Genomic DNA, 19,850 nt, shown 5'->3' with positions numbered 1-19,850 from the left:
CCGAGGTGGCAAACAATCAGATATATCTTATTTCAATTTTAAACCCATAGCATTTCTTGGCTTCTCAATGGATAAGGGAGAGGGTAGAAGGAAGGAGAGAATTTGGAACTGGAAAAAACGTTAAACCTATAAAGGGGTAGATAATCTGAATACTTTAGTATTTCCTGCTTTTAAGAGTTGTGACATTGAGTATGGCATGGAGTCTCTGGTATAACAGAAAGACACTGAAACCATGGGCACCCAAACATTAAGAATGCCCTTCATCACCTTGGAAGAGTTGATGGTTTAGCTATCTTTATACAATGCACAATGAGGGAAAGCACCTCAATACTACACAATAGGACTTTTTCATTCACACCTCCCATTTAAAGACTATCACCCAAGGCAGAAAACTTATCTTCTAATATTTTATTTTTTAAAAACCAGAAATCTTACAAGACTCAGCAGCAATACTGCACAGTCACTAATACAGATTGTTTGCCTGAGATTAATTTTGTTATTATTGGATAATATAAGGTAATTTTCAGATAAACTGACCTGTATCTCATTGTGTGGGGACAACTTCCCATCTCCTGTTCTAATCATTCCTAATAGTTCCTCTTCAATATCAATGAGTAACCTTTTCACACAACTCAGGGAGGCATTATCCTTGGTTGTTTCTCATGCCTAAAAAGCTCTTCCTCATCTTCCCCTTTCTCCATTCAGGCTACTGACCTCCTGGGCTTTCTTCAAGTCCCAACAAAAATGTCACCTCCTACAAGCAGCCTCCTCCAATCTCTCATCATTCCAGTGCCTTTCCTCTGCTAATTATTTCCTATTTATCCTGTATAAAACTTTCTTTGAATATATTTGTTTGCATGTTGTCTCTCCCATTAGACTGTAAGCCCTTGAGGATAGGGGCTTATTTGCCTCTTTTTGTATCCCCAGAACTTGGCAGAGTACCTGGCATGTAGTAGGCACTTAAATGTTTATTGACTGCTTGACTGACTTGTGTGTTGTGCTTCCCAACACAAGGTCTCAAAAAGCTTATCAGGCACAGTGTTTTTAAAGAAGTGGTTAGACCTTATTTATTTCCAAAAGAAAATCTTCCATAAGATAGGCAGATGCAAATATATACAGGTTGGAATTTATTTCATACCACCCGACTCATCACATTTTCAAGAGAAATATTCTGCTCAGTATCACCTACATTTAAAAACAGAAAAACACAACTTGGTAAGGCACAATATTGATAAGAGGCAATGTGGAGGACTTTTTTCTTATTTTGGCTTTGTAAAATACCTGGTTTTTCAGAATATATCTAAAAACAGAAAGCATAGTATCCATAAAGTTGCAAGAATTCAGTTCATATACACATAGTAGAAAAAAGATAACAAAACAGGCTCAGGTACATCACATTTTCTGAAATAGTAATATTGCCCTCGAGTTTAAGATTTACATCAGACCAGCACACTATGAAATAGGGTGCAGATTAAAAAAATTATCTTTGCAATACCAAGCTGCAAATTTATATTTAACAAGTTTTGGGGGCTTTGAAATGAGTTGACTTCCTATCCTTACACACATAAAGTTTTCAAAGTTTCCCCACCCTGCCTAATTTAACAGAGAAATAAATATGAAGGGAAACCTCTGGCCCAACCCCAACTTTCCCACTCCATAAAACATTATAAAATATCAAAATTCCTTCACTCATAAAAACAACCCACCAAACTTTATGCATCAGGGTTAGCCCAAGTATTCCGGGGCTCTGTTCTTGGCTCAATTTTTAACTTCAATGGTGTAGAATCGGGGATCTGATAAGAAATAAAGGCATTTTAAGTGAAGCTTTCAGAACTGGAAAGTGTGTGGGCTTGATTTTCCCCCTTTTTTAAGTTGAAATGCTTTACAAAGAATCCTTTAAGTTAGGCTTGGGATTTGTCTAGAATTCATTCATTCAAAGTTTGTTTTAAGAATCACTAGAAATGAAGTAACTTTTAAAAAATATTCAGGTTGTAACTAAACATTTCCAAAAACTATGGCAACCATTTCATCATAACAAAAGATAAATAATGACAAGAACCTATGTGTATTTAAGAGGTTTATAGGTTAATCTTTTGTTCCATATATATTTGAAAAAGGCTTTTTGATAGCCACTAGCAAGAGCAAGAAAAAATTATAAACTGGTATTGGACTTCCTCTAGAGAACATGAGTTGGGATTTATTAAATACATAAAGGCAAAAGCAGTTTTACCCCACAGCTACACAAAGATTCTCTTTCAGGTTAGATACTGCCGTGGATGTGGAAAAGGCGGCTCAATCCAGGGCAAGTTTAGATCAGAGACTTTTTAAAAAAAAAAGAAAGAAAAAATCCTGCTGCACCCCGGCTCTATGTCAGACTGTGTTAAAGGCTGATGTGGCATTTTCCAAGAGAAACAATGCCTTGTAAATATCACCTACTAGCAAATCTGCATGACTCACAAATAAGTGACATTCTCAAAGTCCCAAGGCAAGGAAGTTAAGGAGCTGTGAACACAGGACTGATCCACAGAGCTCAGCTGCAGCCAATTAAAACACTAGCCTCCCATTACTAACAAACGGCAGCAGCACTCTCATGATCTTTAAGACACATGGTACTTACTATTCTGCTGCCAGTTCTTTGGGGGAAAGTCATCTGTTGCATTTAAGTGAATGCTTTCACGGGTTTTTAGGGTAGTTGGTATTTTTTAAAGCAGTCTCAGCAGACGATTAAATTAAAAGCCCTCTAACGACACACCTGGGCTGGAATCAAAAGGATCTCTCTTTATAAAAAGCTTTCTAATGAGGAAAAAGCCAGGCCTTTCCTTGAAAATCCAGTAATTGTGGCATATCCTCTATTCTCATTCATTTTTTTAAAGAGTTGAATCAGCAGCATAAACAGCCATTATGCAAAGAGGAAACGTTGAGAAGTACATATTGGCTTACTCAAAAGAAAAAAAAAAAAGATACATTGTGTCACACAAACATTTGCTGCCTCCCTTCAAAAGAGCATTCCCATGCCTTCCAGATGGTACAAATTAGCCATGCAATCTCTCAGAACACATAGAAAAGATCGTCCTGCCCTGAAAGTTAGAACAAAGTGAGGCACAGGCAGGCAGTTTGGGGCACACATTACAGAACCTAAAAGAGGAGACCTTTGGGCCAGGAGTCAGGAAGTTCAACAGTCACATTTTGCTCCCATTAATATGTTCATTCGCTAAAACCAAATAGAGGAGACTTTCCAACAGACTCACTCAACACCAGCATGTCATTTGACCCATACCTACCAAACGCCTACAACTGATTTAAGTGTAATTTTTTTTTTTTTAAATCATGGGTTTGGGAGGGAGCTACACAATGCCAATTAACCATTTGGATGGATTTTCCCCCCACTGAATTGGCTAGGCACTTATCCTTGACTGACATAACTAAATCAACCAATTGCTTTGAGGTTGTACACACGCAAGTCTTTGCAAGTTTCCTCAGATTTTTTTTAAGTGAAAGTGCAGTCTGCATAAAGTTCTAAGGCTAAAAATGTTGTTCTTTAGCATGCACCATGTTTCAGAGAGATGTAAATGCCCATATGACCCTTTGTTCACAGTCCACTGTTTTGTTAAGTAGCCTCAAATTAAGTCAAGGTTTCTTCTTCCTCCCATAATCTATCATGCCAGTTGGTCCTTCTATATATTAAAATATAACAAAAAACTCCATGATCTTTAGCCAGGTCTGGAGTGTCTTCTCAGATGAGGTGCAATGATCAGATGGCTGGAAAATTCTTAATCTGCTTAAAAATCATTTGCATAAAAGTATATCTACCCCCTTCTCTCACACAAGAAATTGAAGAGAAAGAAAAGAACAAAGAACATAAATTGAACTCTCCCACAGTGCCATGTATTTATATATATATATATATATACATACACACACACACACACACACACATATTTTTCTATACAGTGAAAGGAAAAGTCATTTAAGCTAATATAGCTTCTAATTTGTATTTCTTCTAAAAATAGCCTTTTCTGGGTCTCTGGCCAGCAGCACTATACCAAACAGCAGTACTTCTTCCACCAAGATTTGGAAATATTTTTCATTTTGTCTGGAGTCCTGCTCTTGGATTTCTTTGGTTGCTGTTGAGTGTCCGAGTGCTGAATGCCAGCCACAATGGCTGCATCAAAGACCTCTTTGAGGTTTTTCTGAGTCAAGGCAGAGCACTCAATGTAAGAGGCAGCTTTGATCTCCTCTGCACACAACTTAGCAGCCTCCTCGGCCACTGGCTTCTCCTTGCATTTGTCCAGTTCAATGAGGACTTTGACATCTTCTCGGAGGTCTGATTGTGTGCCAACCAGTATGATGGGGGCTTTGGGGCAGTGACAGCGAATCTCTGGGACCCATTTCTCACTCACATTCTGAAAGGATGAAGGGCTTACGACACTGAAGCACAGCAAAAAGATGTCCGTGTTGGTGTAGCACAGAGGCCTGAGCTTGTCAAACTCATCCTGTAATGAAACAAAAAAAAGCAGCTCAGAATTATTTCTTTTTAGTCACAGTTCAAAGTCTCAAAACAGCATATTCCAAGGTTATGAGAATCCAACTGGATGTGTAAGGAAGAGATTGTTGTCTAAGTAACAATACCTCTGCTCCTTTGAGGCCCACAGTCCCAATGTACAGATGACAACATCCATCTTCTGAGTGTGTCAGTACCTGTCCTTCCATTCTCATATACGTCTTTCTTTCTTTCTTTCTTTCTTTCTTTCTTTCTTTCTTTCTTTCTTTCTTTCTTTCTTTCTTTCTTTCTTTCTTTCTTTCTTTCTTTCTCTCTCTCTCTCTCTCTCTCTCTCTCTTTCTTTCTTCATTTGTTTGTTTGTTTATTTATTTATTTATTAGTGAGGCAATTGGGGTTAAGTGACTTGCCCAGGGTCACACAGCTAGTAAGTGTTAAGTGTCTGAGGCTGGATTTGAACTCAGGTACTCCTGACTCCAGGGCTGGTGCTCTATCCACTGCGCCACCTAGCTGCCCTAACTCTTACCATCACTCAAAATTTCAAACAACTACAAAGGGGGTACTACAGCTGGTTTGCCATGTACATTAAAAGATTTACCCCCCCAAAAAAGTAATTCAGGCCTAGATTCTCTAAACTATAGGTACAAATCTTCCAATTTATTCAGAAGTTAATTTCTGTATTCATATCCATAAATAAAAGTGGAGAAAATGTCTATCTAGCCCAAGTAGAAGATAAATTCCTTGAAGAGAGGAACACAGTGAGCACTTAATGGCTGCTTATTGATTAATTAATAAATATTTGTCTAACTGAATTGAGGGGCAGCTAGATGGCAAAGTGGATAAAGCACTGGCCCTGGATTCAGGAGGACCTGAGTTCAAATCTGGCCTCAGACACTTGATACTTACTAGCTGTGTGACCCTGGGCATGTCACTTAACCCTCATTGCCCTGCAAAAAACAAACAAACAAACAAGAAAAAAAACTAACTGAATTGAGTACAAAATGCTTTGGGGTACAGTGGAAAGAACTTGGAGATAGAGGACCTGAGTTCAAATGACCTCTCTGCCAATTATTTATATATGTGACTTTGAACAAGTCATTTAACTGCCCTGGGCCTCAGTTTCCTACTCTGTAAAGAGAGAGGATTGGACTAGATGGTGTCTGAACTCCCTTCCAGCTCTAAGTTCATGATCCTCAAAACATCTATGAAGTTAATATAGCATAGATTTGTCTGTTTTATAGAGAGGAAAAGTATATAGCACACAGTGATTAAGTGTTCCCTTCTAAGGTTACCTTAGATCTTCTCTAGATTTATCTTGTGTATTCTGATTGATATTGTATTTCCTTCATTAGAATGTCAGGTGCTTGTGGGCAGGGATTGTTTTTGCTTTTTCTTATATCCTTACCACCTGGAACACAGCAAGCACCTAATAAAAGCTTGTTGGTTGGGGCAGCTAGGTGGCGCAGTGGACAGAGCACTGGCCCTGGAGTCAGGAGTACCTGAGTTCAAATCCGGCCTCAGACACTTAACACTTACTAGCTGTGTGACCCTGGGCAAGTCACTTAACCCCAATTGCCTCACTTAAAAAAAAAAAAAAAAAAGCTTGTTGGTTGATTGATTATTAGAAACTATAGTCATACACTGGCAGAGTGAAAAACCAACCACAAACTTCCATTCAGTAACATACTCTGGCCTCCATGCCACTTTGTGTTAACTGACCAGTGGGTTGGAAGATGGCAAAGTCCTGTTCTGGTTTCACCAGAGCTCTGGAGACAGAGTCTATTCTCTTTTTCTCCTCTGTCACTCTTCTTACTCCTTTTCTGTCTCTCCTAGTCCAGTGCCTTACCCTTTCTCTTCCACTCTGCCTATGCCAATTTGTCCCATGAGCATTACCTGTCCTGTTTCTAGAGTTCCCACACGTTAGAGAAGCAGAGAGGTCGCTGCACCCCATCCTAAGTACCTTTTGTGAATCTTGGGACAAAATATATGTTAGAGTTATTCCAAATGATCTGAATTGGCAGTCTGTAAACTTCTATTAATCAGATAATTAACTACATCTTCTCTCTTTTACTCTGGCCTTAAAAATGCAATCTTCTAACCTGTATGACTCTGAAATCTATTTTTTTCTCTGTTCATGCAGTTCTATTTTCAGTTATATGAAGATTTGAATAGTTTCCTACTAAAAACTTGGCTAGGAATGATCTCATTGCTATTTTAAGTTCATATTTATGGCTGCCATCCATTTTAATGGGCATCACACAGTCTTAGCTATCCAGGGGCATGCAAAAAATTAAGCATTATTCCATAGTCTCCTCTACACAATTTTTCATTCTGTCACATTATTTACAGTCCCATCTTTATACAAACATCAATCCCTGTCAAAGCCTTTCTAGTTGCCACCTCTCCTCCCTCCCATATGAAGGCTTTTGGTCTCTTTTTATTGGAATTTATTATCTCCATTCAAGGTGCCATATTTCAAATAGGGGGCATCAATCAATCAATATGAAAAGGATGTCCGGTTGAAACCCTGGAAGGGATCAGGGTATTTGTGAAAATTCACAGCAGCTTCCTGACCTTTCAAAAGCCCATAGCAGAGGTCAATTTTGTCCTTATGGATCAAATGCTGAACAAAACCAAACCAGATAGGCTTTTACTTGGCTCAGGAAATATTTTAATTAAAAGTTCCCTGTATTCTCAGAGGATCTCAAATTAAGAAGCACAAAGAACAAGTACAGTATGAAATTAGTCCCACTGGTAGCAGCACTTGACTGCCGAATGAGGCCAAAAACACTTGCATATTGGTGAGGCTTGAAGGGATTGCATTCCCCATAAAAAGCAGGCCAACTTAGACCAGACAAGACTGGGTCTATGACAGGAGTCCAGAGCTCTGGAGACTGAGTCTGAGAATCTTAGGAAACAAAGCAGAAATGAACTCCCCAGTCCCCTGTGCCCAAACAGAAGCTCTGTATTCACTAATGTAAATACAATATGCACATGGAGGGGAAGGCCAATGGAAGGGGACTCTCCATTCAGTGAAATGGATTCTGGGAGCCAAGTGGTTTAGATGAACTTGCCAGGTACTGTTAAAGAAATTGTGCATGATTAAGTTTAATCATTGCGGGGAAGGGGGAAAAACAACACCAACAAAAAAAGAACCAGACAGAAGAGGTTCCTACTGTGAGGAGGATACAATTTGGTTTACAGATTAAAGTAGCTCCTATTGGCAACTCTATTGTGAGCCACACTATTTTGGCTACAGTCTTTTTTTTTCTTGAGCCAAAGAGTATCTCTAAAAATTCCCAGTCCCTTTCTGTTTTCACTTAAAGTAGGACTATAGGTGATGTGCTAACCTCATTTTAACCAATGTGTTGCTATCTATACACAGCCTTCAAAAGAAAACCCAAATGCATAAGGAGCAATTTGTATTTAGAGGTTCACACTTCCACCCACCTATCTGTATCTTTCCTGACAGGTTACATAATTAGCTTTCAGTGTCATTTCACATACTGGGGGAGGGATCTGTGCTCCAATCTCTTGATATTTAAAGTGGGGATAGACATAGTCACCTCATCCACCAAGTAGGTATAGCATGAGGATTATTTTAATTAGGTAATGTCTTTAAACTTGAGTTCCCTTGGATGACTATTAGGGAAATACTGCAGGTGTTAATCCAAGTCATTTAGAAGGGAGATTAACTAATTTAGGGGGAATGGAATGAGATTTGCATGGGATCAGATTTAGAACTCAAAGGGACCCGGAGGTCATTTAGTTCTATCTCTCCCACCCAGTACCTTTTACAAATGAAGTCAAGAAAGGTGAAATAAAGTAGGCCTAAGGCTCCACAGGGAGCAAAAACCAGGATTCAAACTCAGGACCTTTGACCTGTACTCTTTAGCTCACCAGGATGTTTCCCATTTTGGTTAAATTCAGTGTAATTAGAGTAACTACAGAGCATCTATCCCACTAGAGGCACTAACTATGATAGGCCTGGAAGAGAAATAAAGATGTACCAGACATCTATCATTTTCTTTCCTCACCCCTCTAGTCTAATTGGAGGGATCATTGATTTAGAGCTGGGACAGAATTTGAAAGTTATCTCAACCAACCCATTCATTTCAAAGAGGAGGAAACTATAACCCAGAAAGGCCAAGTAATTTGTTCAAGATCACACAGAACATAAATGGCAAAACTGGGATTCTAGCTGACGTCTTCTGTCTACAAATCCAGGGTTCTTTCCACTTCACTAGGGCCAGCTAGGCGCTGCAATGGGTCAGGAAAACTCCTCTTCCTGAGTTCAAATCTAGCCTCAGACACTTATTTAGCTGTATGAACCTGGGCAAGTCACTTAATCCAGTTTACCTCAGCTTCTTCCTCTGTAAAATGAGCTGGAGAAGGAAATGGACACACAGCTAGTAAGTATATGTGGCTATATTAGAACCCAGATTTTCCTGACTCCAGGCCCAACATTCTATCCACTCACTGTACCACCTGCCTAGCTAGGCAAGGGAAGGAATCTGAGACAACTTCATGAAATAGGACATATGAATTTGAAGGACGGGCAGAGTTTTTGACAGGTATGGAGGAGGAAGATAGTTTGGTGGATGTAACATTATGAATAAAGATAGGAAGGCAAAGAAATGGGGTGGAGGCAGCTTGGTGGTGCAGTGGATAGAGCACCAACCCTGGAGTCAGGAGGACCTGAGTTCAAATCTGGCCTCAGACACTTAACAATTACTAGCTGTGTGACCCTAGGCAAGTCACTTAACCCCAATTGCCTCACCAGGAAAAAAAAACAAAACAAAGAAATGGGGCCACAAATTGTTCAGTTTGGCTGGATGTAATCACTATGTAATCAGTATGTGACACTGGACAAATCATTAACCTTTGTGGACCTCTGTTTTCTCATTTGTAAACTAACGAGGTTGAGTTAGAGACTTTATTTCAATTCAATGCAAAAGCATTTATTGGGCTCCCACTTTGTGTCAGGCACACTGCTAGGCACTGGGGATAGTTTTAAAAATAACAGTAACATGTTATCTTCCCTAGTAGGAAATAGCTTAGTATCTTAATTCTACTGCTATCTCTATTATACATTTCAGATCTAAATCCCAGGATTCTGCAATATCTGGGACCTTCCATCTTTTCAAATGAGTGTCAAAGCCCAAAAGGAAAAATGTCAGACTATCCTAAGCTTTTCAATCAGTGCTGGAGTTTTGTTTTCTCAATAGGAAGCATGGGGTAAACCAGTGGTTTTAACATCAAAGAGAAACAGATAGTGACTCAGAAAACCACAATATGACATCATCTATATTGTCTTGTATTTTTATTTATTTTTGTTAAACATTTCCAAATCAAATTTTAATCTGATTTGGTTGCATTTTCGAGTTTTGTGGGCCCTGCTCAGAGAGTTTGACACTTATGTAAACTGTAGGCAGAACTAAAGTCAGGAGAACCAAAGTCACAAACCTGCTACAGACTCTTACTTAGCTATAGGATGATAAAGTGATCTCTCAACTGTAAATGTGGATAATAATGATACTACCAATCTCACAGTTATTTTAGACTATGTGAAGCTGGCCTTAAAATCTCTATGAAGATAGCCAGAAAGCCTAATAATAATAACTCACATTTAGGTTGTACATAGTTTGGCAAAGCACCATGGAAATGACTTGTTGTCATTATTTGGCTTTATAAAGTCTTTGTCCATTCTATTCAAAGTATCCATCATGGAAGCAACATGACTCAATGGATACACCCTAGGCTAGGAGCTGGGAAGCATATCTGTTCCTCTAAGTGTATAACTATGTATAGACAAGCAAAACTCTGCTTCAGTTTCCTCAACTGTAAAATGGTGGTAATAACACCATTTTCATTGTGAGGCTGTTGGGAGGATAAAGTGAGATACTACAATAACTGTCAACATTAGCTCTCTGGGACTCAGTTTCCCAATCAGTGTTTCAATTAAATAGATGAATGAAGCTTAACTACGTGCCAAAATGTTTCACGTTCTATATCATGATTGGAATCTTTATAAAACCTAATAAACATTTCCCTGCCTTATTAAACAAAGTATATTGAAAATAATTTAACCATTTCTTGATAATTAAGGATAATGGTCAAAAACAAGTATTATTGTACTAAGCTGTCGTCAAGGTCCTCTGGAGCTAATGAGGTGTGCAGAACCTTGAACAAAAGAACTTAATAAAAATGTTTGTAAATTGAATTGCAGGGCTCTTTGACCCTACATGAAATGATCTTATACTTTCTGATTTCTTGTTTGCTTTTTATGTTTCTGATTCTCCTCTTCCTGTCACTTCAACATTTATTGCTTTTGTCAATGTGTCTTTTTGCTTGTCACCAACACACACACACACACACACACACACACACACACCCTGGCAAACAAGTTTTACAAATGTGTCTAAAGTAAAAGTCAATGCATTCTAAGTGGAGAGTTTCTCTTTCTCTCTCTCTCTCTCTCTCCCTCCCTTCCTTTCTCTCTCTCCCTCTCTCCCCTTCTCTCTCTCTCTCCCTTCCTTTCTCTCTCTCTCTCTCTCTCTCTCTCTCTCTCTCTCTCTCTCTCTCTCTCTCTCTCTCTCTCTCTCTCTCTCTCTCTCCCCATGGGTCACCTTTAGAAAATTCTTTACCCTCTGTAGGCCTCCATTTCCTCATTTGTAAACTGAGGAGATTGGATTAGATGGCCTGAGGACCCTTCTGGATCTAAATCTATGGTTTTCTGGATGGTGGAAAGGGGGAATAATTTTCCTGAAAGCAAAAGTCATGATTTTATCACATCTTTTGACTACCCCCAAAGGCCTCTTCTTCTTGTTCCTGATTTTCCAATAGGCTGACAGATAAACAGATTTCTCAATAAGTGGGATATCACTATCAACATTATACATGCTGGCAAACTTGGGCTGTATGAGGAAAAAAATTAACTTTATAAAAGTGAATATATTTTCATTACAAAATCACCATAGTATTTAAGTACAGTAAAAAAAAAAGTGGGAGATTTTGGTCTTCTTAAGTCTCAAAGTACTGATTTCTGTACTCCCCAATTCTGTACTTTGGTGATTTTTGCATTTTTAATACTAATATAACACTGAAGCCTCTGTCACCTCTCTCCCCTCTATCATCACCTTCTTATCCCAGCCACCCCCATGTCACCCACAGTCCATATAGCAGGAGTGCTGGCAGTGAGCATGAAGAAAATAGTCAGCCATGGTGGTGGGGAGGAGAACAGTGGTAGTGGGTTAGTGTGTGACCAGAAGGCTGGGCTGGTTTCCCCTTGGAACTCTTCATGTTTGAAGCACTCCCCCACTTCAGTTCTCTATTTGACTCTCCCAAGGATGATGAACTGGCTTTGGCCCTAGTGACAGACGGCACCAAACTGAAAATCTCTTCATAAATGAAAGGCTAGCCTCATTCAGAGTGGCCAGGTGGTGACTGGCACTATGTCTCATGGTACACACTGTGCAACTTTACCCCACCAGTTCTCCAGATCTTTAAGCACTTGTTAGAAGCAAAGGGAAATTAACTATTGGAACCAATTTCAATGGTCTGACAATTTAAAACCTGGCTATACTGTATGGGTTATATAATGAGTAAGGGTATTGCTATATTCTTTACCTTTACCTTGGTTAATACGTTGATCCAAGCATGTGTTTATGGAGACCAACTCCTCCTCCTGCTTTTTATTACACCATCAGCTCAAAACTCCTAGCACCTCACCTTCTTTTGGCAAATGCCTGATTCTTTAGCAGACAAGAATAAATATTCAAAATATTTTCTAAAAGACTGACTGGGAGGCATTAGTTTCTAGACTTGGGTGGTTAAACAATATCTATGTTCTAAAAGATAATAGGACTCAATAAGCCAAATCACTGATTAAAAAGGATTAGTCCCTACCAGCCACTAACTCTACGCTTTTGTAGCAAATCACTGAAGCTTCCTGGATTTTTCAGCTATAAAATCACTACTATAAAATATTATGTACTTGCCTTGTGGAATGACTGCAAACGAATGGAAACAACCATAAATTGCTCTGCATATATTATAAGCTTCTAGGGAGAAAAACTATCTTTAACAACTTGCTTTCTAGAAGGTCCAGTACAGGTAAAAATGAAATAGTATTTGATGATGATAAATGTAAGATTATTTCCTGAGCACCAAGACTCAAAGAATATTAGATGTATTAAAAATAGGCTTTAAGTATCTGTAGTTTTATATGTCAATGCAGATTGCATTCATTACAACAAACATTTGTGAAATGTTTCGTATGTACCAGACACTGTTCTAGGTCCAGGAGACACAAGGACAAAATAGCAAAGCAGCCCCTATGCCCTCAAGGAGATTATACTCTACTGGGATGGGACTGGGGGCAGGTATCTCAAACATGTAAGATAATACAAGGAAAATAAGAAGGGCAAAAGAACTAACAAATGAGGAAGATCAGGGAAGGTTTCCTACAGGAGGAAACATCTGAATTGAAGACAAGGAGTCTAAGAGGTTAAGAGAAGGAAGACATACATTCTAGAAAAAAAGGCATCAGCTTGTGCCAGTGGACCATGAAGCTAGATCAAATCCCTTTGGGGAAGAAGATACAGGAGTCAGACTGTGGTCAGCCTTAAATGATACACTAAGGATCTGTATTTTTATCCTATGGGCAAAAGGGATCCATATGAGGGGTTTTGTTTGTTTGTTTTGTTTTGTGGGGCAATGAGGGTTAAGTGACTTGCCCAGGATCACACAGCTACTAAGTGTCAAGTGAGTAAAGCTGGATTTGAACTCGGGTCCTCCTGAATCCAAGGCCGGTGCTTTATCCACTGTGCCACCTAGCAGCCCCTCCATGAGTTTTTTCAAGCAGACCAGAGCCTTAGAAAAATTATTTAGATCAATGTTGTCAAACTCAAATAGAAATAGATCCCTGCTCAATGTATATTGATTTAGAAAACCACAAATTAAGATTAGCTATGTTTTATTGTATTTTTATTTATTTTTGTTAAGCCTTTCCCAATTCCATTTTAATCTGATTCTGGCCTCACTCATGCAGGTGAGTTTGATGTCTCTGGTTTAGATTACACCCAAAATGGATTACAGAAGGGGAAAGCCCAGAAACAGAGGGGACTTGTTTTTAAGTGAAGTAGACAATATGCCCCCCCCCCCAAATAACTAACAAGCCAGATAAAGATCTAAGTTATATAACTATATGCACCTCAAACTCAATGCCCAAAACACCTTTCACCTTAACCCATCAATCCTCCCAACTTTCTTATTTCTGTTGTGGATACCACTATTCTTCCAGTAGACTAAATTTAAAATCTAGGAATCAACTTCAACTCCATTGCCACTCACCACCACCACCACCCCCCCTCCAATCAGTTACCAAGTCTTATCAATTCTACCTCTGAAACATCTTTTTCATTCCCTTCCCCACATACACTATCCACAAACACCACAGCCTTTCTGACTTAAGCCTTCATCATCCCTCACGTGAACTTTCACTAGCCTCCTAGTCTCACTGTATCCAGCCTCTCCTCTTTCAAATCCACAGTTATCATGGTGATATTCATAAAGCACAGGTATAACCTTGTCACTCCCCAGCTCAAGAAGTTTCAATGATTCCCTCTCAACTCTAGAATAAAACATAATCTGATCTGTTTGATAATTAAAGCCTTTGACAATCAGTCTTCAAACTATTCCAGTCCTCCCTAATCTTAGTGTCTTCCTTCTGAGGCTACCCCAATTAATCATGTATATATCTTATTTATAAGTTGTCCATGTATTGTCTCCTCCATTACACTGAGAGCAAAAATTGCTTTTTGCCCTTTTGTTGGTATCCCCAGAACTTAGCACAATGCCTGCTTAATAAATGTTAGTTGATTATCTTTCTATGCTGACTGCACATTATTCCCTCTAACACATTCTCCATAAGTAGACTAATTGCTGTTCCTCTCCTAATAGGCTGGGACTACTGAATAAATATAATTTTTCTCTCTACTGCCCCAACTCTTGCCACCCTAGCTCAGTTAAAAGGCCACCTCCTACAAAAGGTCTTTCCTATTCCTTTTTTTTTTTTAAGTGAGGCAATTGGGATTATGTGACTTGCCCAGGGTCACACAGCTAGTAAGTGTTAAGTGTCTGAGGTCAGATTTGAACTCAGGTACTCCTGACTCCAGGGCCAGTGCTCTATCCACTGCGCCACCTAACTGCCCCAAGTCTTTCCTATTCTTGAGACTCCCTACCCCCAACCCCAGTTGTAGGTACTCTTCTCCCATCTACCTGAAAATTATTGTATTTATTATGTACAATTATCTGTTGTAAGTCATTTCTCTCTGATAGAATGTGAGCTTCTTGAGGGCAGGAAGTGTTTCATTTTTGTCTTTGTGTTCTTAATATCTAGCATCATGCTTGGCACATACCAAGCACTCAACAAACACATATTAAATTGAATTTTATGAAAAACTTAGGAACTCTGATCAACACAATGACCAACCACAATTCCCAAGGACACAAGATGCTGCCTACCTCCTGAGGTGATGGACTCAGAATTAATAATTGGGGGGGGGGGGGCATGTTCAAAATGGAAATTTGTTTTGCTTGGTTGTACATATTTGTAACAAATTTTATTTTTCTTGCTTTCTCAGTTGGGGAGTAGGGTGGGAGTGAGAAAATGCAGATCTGAAAATAAAATTTAATTAGGGAAAACCAGAATTATACCAACTCAAAAGTTTCTTTTTACATGTCATTTACTTTTAACATGTCAAAAATAATACATAGTACAGTGAGAAAAAAGTGCTGAATTTGAAGTCAGTGAACATAGGTTCAACCCTGGCTCTTCCCATTCACCACCTGTGTGACCACAGGTAAGTCATGTCACCTTTTCAGATCTCAGTTTTCTATGGACTGAGAGAGTAGTACTAGATGATTTCTAAGACTCCCTTCCATTTCTAAATCCATACTTTTTTTTTTATTTTAATTTTTTTTGGTGAGGCAATTGGGGTTAAGTGACTTGCCCAAGGTCACACAGCTAGTAAGTGTCAAGTGTCTGAGTCTGGACTTGAACTCAGATCCTCCTGACTCCAGGGCCAGTGCTCTAGCCACTGTACCACCTAGCTGCCCCTAAATCCATACTTCTAAGTGTTATACTGTGTGTAGGTCACTTATACAAAGATAAATAACATGAGGACACGGTAAGTAGAGAAACAGATCAAGGTTTTAAGACTTGCCTCCTTGCCTTGGCCACCACCAGCAGGGCCTGGTCAAACCTTTCAGCAAGTTTTATTAGTAGAGGTACTCTCTCTGTTCATGATATGAGAATAGCCAAGAGCAAGCCTGAGAAGCATGACTTCACAACATCTTAGAAGGATAGCTCAGTCTCTCTGTAAAACATTTGGAAACCCATAACCTCTTTTAAGAAATAATTTTCAAAGAGTTATTTTACTGACCTGGCCGGCTGTGTCACAGAGCTGCAGTCTCACTGGCCTGCCATCCACAGATACAACAGCTAAGAAGAAATGACACAAATAAAAGTGTAATGAGGGGCTTCTGTAATCATTCACAAGAGAATAATACCTTCTACCTTCTACCCCCATCCCTACCCAGGCCCTCACATGAACATCATTTCTTTTAGTTTCTTCAATTAATTTAGACTTAATAGCCTGAAGAACTGGAACCTGATCAGCCACAAACATTTGGGTATACAAACCCTTCAGGGCTTGACAATTCACTTCACTGCAGCTGATGAAGTAGCAAATCACTGGAGGAAAACCCTTTGATGAGACCAAAAGAGACACAGCCCTTTCTTTCCTCCAGGTCCTGAGGATTTATTCTCTTGTCACATTTATGTTTCAGAAAGACTTAAAAACAACAGGGGGGTGGTGTGAGAGAGGGCTGGGGGGGTAAGTGGAAATCAACCTCACAGTTCTAAATCACTGGGAAGCCATAGTAAATATTTTTGTTTTCCCTTGGGAAAATTTTCTGACTGCAGAGTTTATCATAAAACTCAAGCTTGTTTGGAGACCATGTGCAAACAGCAGCTACCTGCATTGTTCTGTTTATAAAAGAGGTTTCTGCTTATCTCTTCGGTTCTGTTCAAATAAGAGATTTAAAAAAACAAAACAAAACCAAAAACGACTATTCACCTTTTGATCAGGAAGAGCAGATTTCTTTTCTTTTTTTTTGTCTTTTATTACAACAAGTCTTGATGGAATTTTTTTTCATCAGCAATGCTGCATTCTAGATTTGTTTTAAATGACCCCACCATTAAGTGAGGAGGAATAAAGGAGGGAGAAGGGAGGGGAAAATTCAATTGTTAATTTTAAAAAAAATCACTCCACATGATGTTCATCCAGCTTGTCTTGATGGATTAATAAATTGCCAGTTCTTTGCCACAATGAGTTACTAATAGCTCAGAAAAGAGGATCGTTAAGGGGGTGGGTGAAGAAAGAACAAAAACTCCAATAAACGTTTGCTAATCACACACTCTTCAATGGTACCATAAAACTTCCAGAAAGTGACAATGACTGAGGAAAAATCACAAAGACGGTTGTAATTAAGGAGAGAGTTTACCTTCACTTGAACAGACCCTCCAAGAACCCCGTGGTTGGGGCCCAAAGTAGACTAAAGAGATACTTAAAATCGGAAATAGACCTAGCCATTGTTATGGGGAGGAAAGCCGGGAAGAAAGAAAACCTGCCCATACCCGGGAATAACTCAGCCTAAGAGGATTTGTGAGTTGTGATTGGTGCTATTTTGATGCAAATGAAGCCTTATCCGGCAGTTTCTAGGGCGCTTTAAAGTTCAGCAAGCACAAAGTCAGGCACGCCACCAGAAAGGACCGAAAGTCCCAGGCCGGCTGATAACAGCACACCCAGTTATCACCCTCCAATTAAAGCTCCCAACCCAGGCGCCAGGAGGTTTCGCTCGGACTCAGCATTTTTCGCCCCAGGACAACTTTGCCGGCTATCGGAGGTTTCCCTTTTTAATTTGTTTCTTCCTCTCATTAAAACTGCAGCAAGATACTAGGGACACCACCCTCTTCCCCCTTCACCTTTTTTTCCCCCGATTTCCTCATGCACTTGACTTCCACCTCAACAAGTTTGGGGAGACGGAATCACCACCTTACATTTTGCTCCAAACATGCCTTCCCTCGAGGTTGTGGAAGCCAATAGCATGATTAATTCACGGCACTTTTTTTCCTATAGAATGAAAGCAATACCTTCCGACCCCCTCCTTAGGAATCACTCCGATAGCTTAGGCTTTGCTTCTTAATAGCATTCATTTATAATAACGAATACGCTGATTGTGCCTCATTCCTTCCTCTCCTATGCAAACACGAGCTCCCAGGAGCCCGGTCTCCAACTCCTGCCTTACCCGAGAAGTTGTCGAAGGCAGTCGGGATGTACTCCGTGGGGTACCCATTCGTGGTGTAGCTCACCACCAAACTCGTCTTGCCCACCGCGCCGTCCCCGACCAGCACGCACTTGATGCTCCGCCGCTCCGCGCCCCCAGCCCGGCAGCGGTTCCCCAGGGCTGCTCCGAGGGCGGCGGCTGCTGCGCCCCGGCTGCTGCGCACCCGGCGCGGGGGCACCGGCGGCACCTCGCAGCTGCAGCAGCCCGGCACTGGCTTGCTGATGTACTCCGCTTCCCCCTGCTGCGGCGGCATTGGTCTCTCTCCCGCGGGCGAGGAAGCCAAGGGGATAAAGGGGAGCCGACGTGGGGCGCTTGGGGAACTGGGAGAGGGAAGGCTGGTTCCCCGGAGCGCAAAGGACACTTCACCGCCTTGCGGACAAAGCACCCCTGGACGTCCTTGTATCGAGAGCTCTTCCTCGCTCCCAGTCCTCAAGGGAGTACGGAGCCGGTATGGTCCGGGCGGCGGCTCCCGTCTCCTCCTTGCGTCTAGGCAGCTTTGCAGGCGTCCACCGGGGGAGCCGGGAAAGACCCGCGGCCCCCCTCTTCCCCCGCCGCCCCAAATTGTTTCCCCACTCCCCGGTGACTAGAGGAGACTGGCCGGCCGGCTCTCTCCTCGCCAATCGTAGTCTTCCCGCAAGAAGGCGAAACGGTCGAACACCCTCTTCTCAACGAGACACCCAGACAAATTGGAATTCCAGAAAGAAAAAAGTGGCGAAACAAAAGATTTGGGGGAGAAATGTGACTGGCGGGGTTCCTTAGCGAGCACCCGCCAAGGCACAGCGCGGCCAGGGATAGGGGACCAACCGACTTAGGAGAGCCTCGCTCTGAACCTACTGAAGCCAAAGCGCTCCGCGTCTGTGAGGGAGTCTCTCTGGCTTCACGATGACATAACTCGAGGGGAGCAGACGGGGAGGGGAAAAAAAAAAGAGGCGGAACCTGGCCCTGCGCGGTGGCAGATGCTGCCGTAGCTGCAGCCCTTAGAGGCTGAGGCTATAGCGCTCTCTACCTGCTCCCTGCACCTCTTGCAACTTCTCCACCCCTAAGTCCGCACCAACCACTGGTCGGAGGCGGCGAGGACCAGAACCACTCTTGGGGGACGCCACAGTAAAGAACTCCAGCCTGGCGTCCAGTCCAGTTTCCAAGGGCGAAACAATTTGACCAACGCCTATTGGCTGGCACCATTTTCCGCCTTCTCTCTCCCACGCCTTTCCGATCTTTAGCTCTCTCTCCTCCGGCCTCTTCCTCATCCCTTCCCCCACCCCCACTCTTTTCCTTGATTCTCTTTTCCCCGAAACTTTCCCATTTTCCCCCAGCCTGACAACTTCTTCCCAATCCTCTGACTCTTCCTTCCCGTCTCTGTAGGCCTAGGACTCAGCTGTAAAATTCCCTTTCTCTAATGAGTGTTTCGCAGATGATGAGAAAGGGAAGTATGTTAAGGTACGTTTATTTAATAAACTAAATAAACGATCAGATTAGGGACTTTTTTCATCTTTAATGCAACTGAAGGCACCATTGTAAGATATCTTGTTCTTTGTCATTCTTTTTCTATTATATTTTTATGAAACAAAAACAATGACCAGAAGACCGACCAACCCGTTTAAATTTTTTTAAATTAAAAATCCATTTCAATTCGTTTCAGCGTTTACTACGGCAGCTCAAACCTCAGTTCAAATTCTACCTCAGTGGCGCTGGGCAAGTTGTCATTGAACTTCTCTCTCGGCCTTCATTTTCTCTTATAATATACCCCACAGGCTAAGAGAAAATGTATGTAAAACACTTTGCAAACCTTAAGAATTCTATAAATTATTAGTTATTATTATTATAGTTATTATGTCTGGTAATATGAGATAACAATGCAAAGGATACAGAGACCAAACAGCAAAATATCCCTCCCCTAAAAAATATTTGGGCCAAATAAATTTTTTTGTTTTCCCTCTGA

The 19,850-nt window shown here is 40.9% G+C and overlaps 1 protein-coding gene across 1 annotated transcript; it reads right to left on the bottom strand.

The window, feature by feature from the left end:
- Window positions 1-1,112: 1,112 nt before the first annotated feature.
- On the bottom strand, window positions 1,113-18,915 carry RHOU (ras homolog family member U). The gene is made up of 3 exons (XM_044003879.1): window positions 17,873-18,915; window positions 15,946-16,004; window positions 1,113-4,493 (listed from the first exon to the last, which is right to left on the bottom strand). Exons 1-3 carry the CDS (start codon window positions 18,162-18,164, stop codon window positions 4,038-4,040), a joined length of 807 nt encoding a protein of 268 aa, XP_043859814.1. The 5' UTR covers window positions 18,165-18,915; the 3' UTR covers window positions 1,113-4,037.
- Between the last annotated feature and the right edge of the window lie 935 nt (window positions 18,916-19,850).

The sequence above is a fragment of the Dromiciops gliroides genome, chromosome 4 (genome assembly GCF_019393635.1).
Source record: "Dromiciops gliroides isolate mDroGli1 chromosome 4, mDroGli1.pri, whole genome shotgun sequence".
Lineage (NCBI taxonomy): Eukaryota > Metazoa > Chordata > Mammalia > Microbiotheria > Microbiotheriidae > Dromiciops > Dromiciops gliroides.
This window is presented reverse-complemented; position numbering and strand designations above follow the sequence as displayed.

What these genes read in the sequence shown, in the direction of transcription:
- RHOU (XM_044003879.1), bottom strand. Translation starts at nt 18,164, where the DNA reads ATGCCGCCGCAGCAGGGGGAAGCGGAGTACATCAGCAAGCCAGTGCCG. An exon ending in TGCCTTCGACAACTTCTCGG is followed by an intron (nt 16,005 to 17,872) that starts GTAAGGCAGGAG and finishes ATTTCTTCTTAG; the next exon opens with CTGTTGTATCTGTGGATGGC. An exon ending in TCTGTGACACAGCCGGCCAG is followed by an intron (nt 4,494 to 15,945) that starts GTCAGTAAAATA and finishes GTTTCATTACAG; the next exon opens with GATGAGTTTGACAAGCTCAG.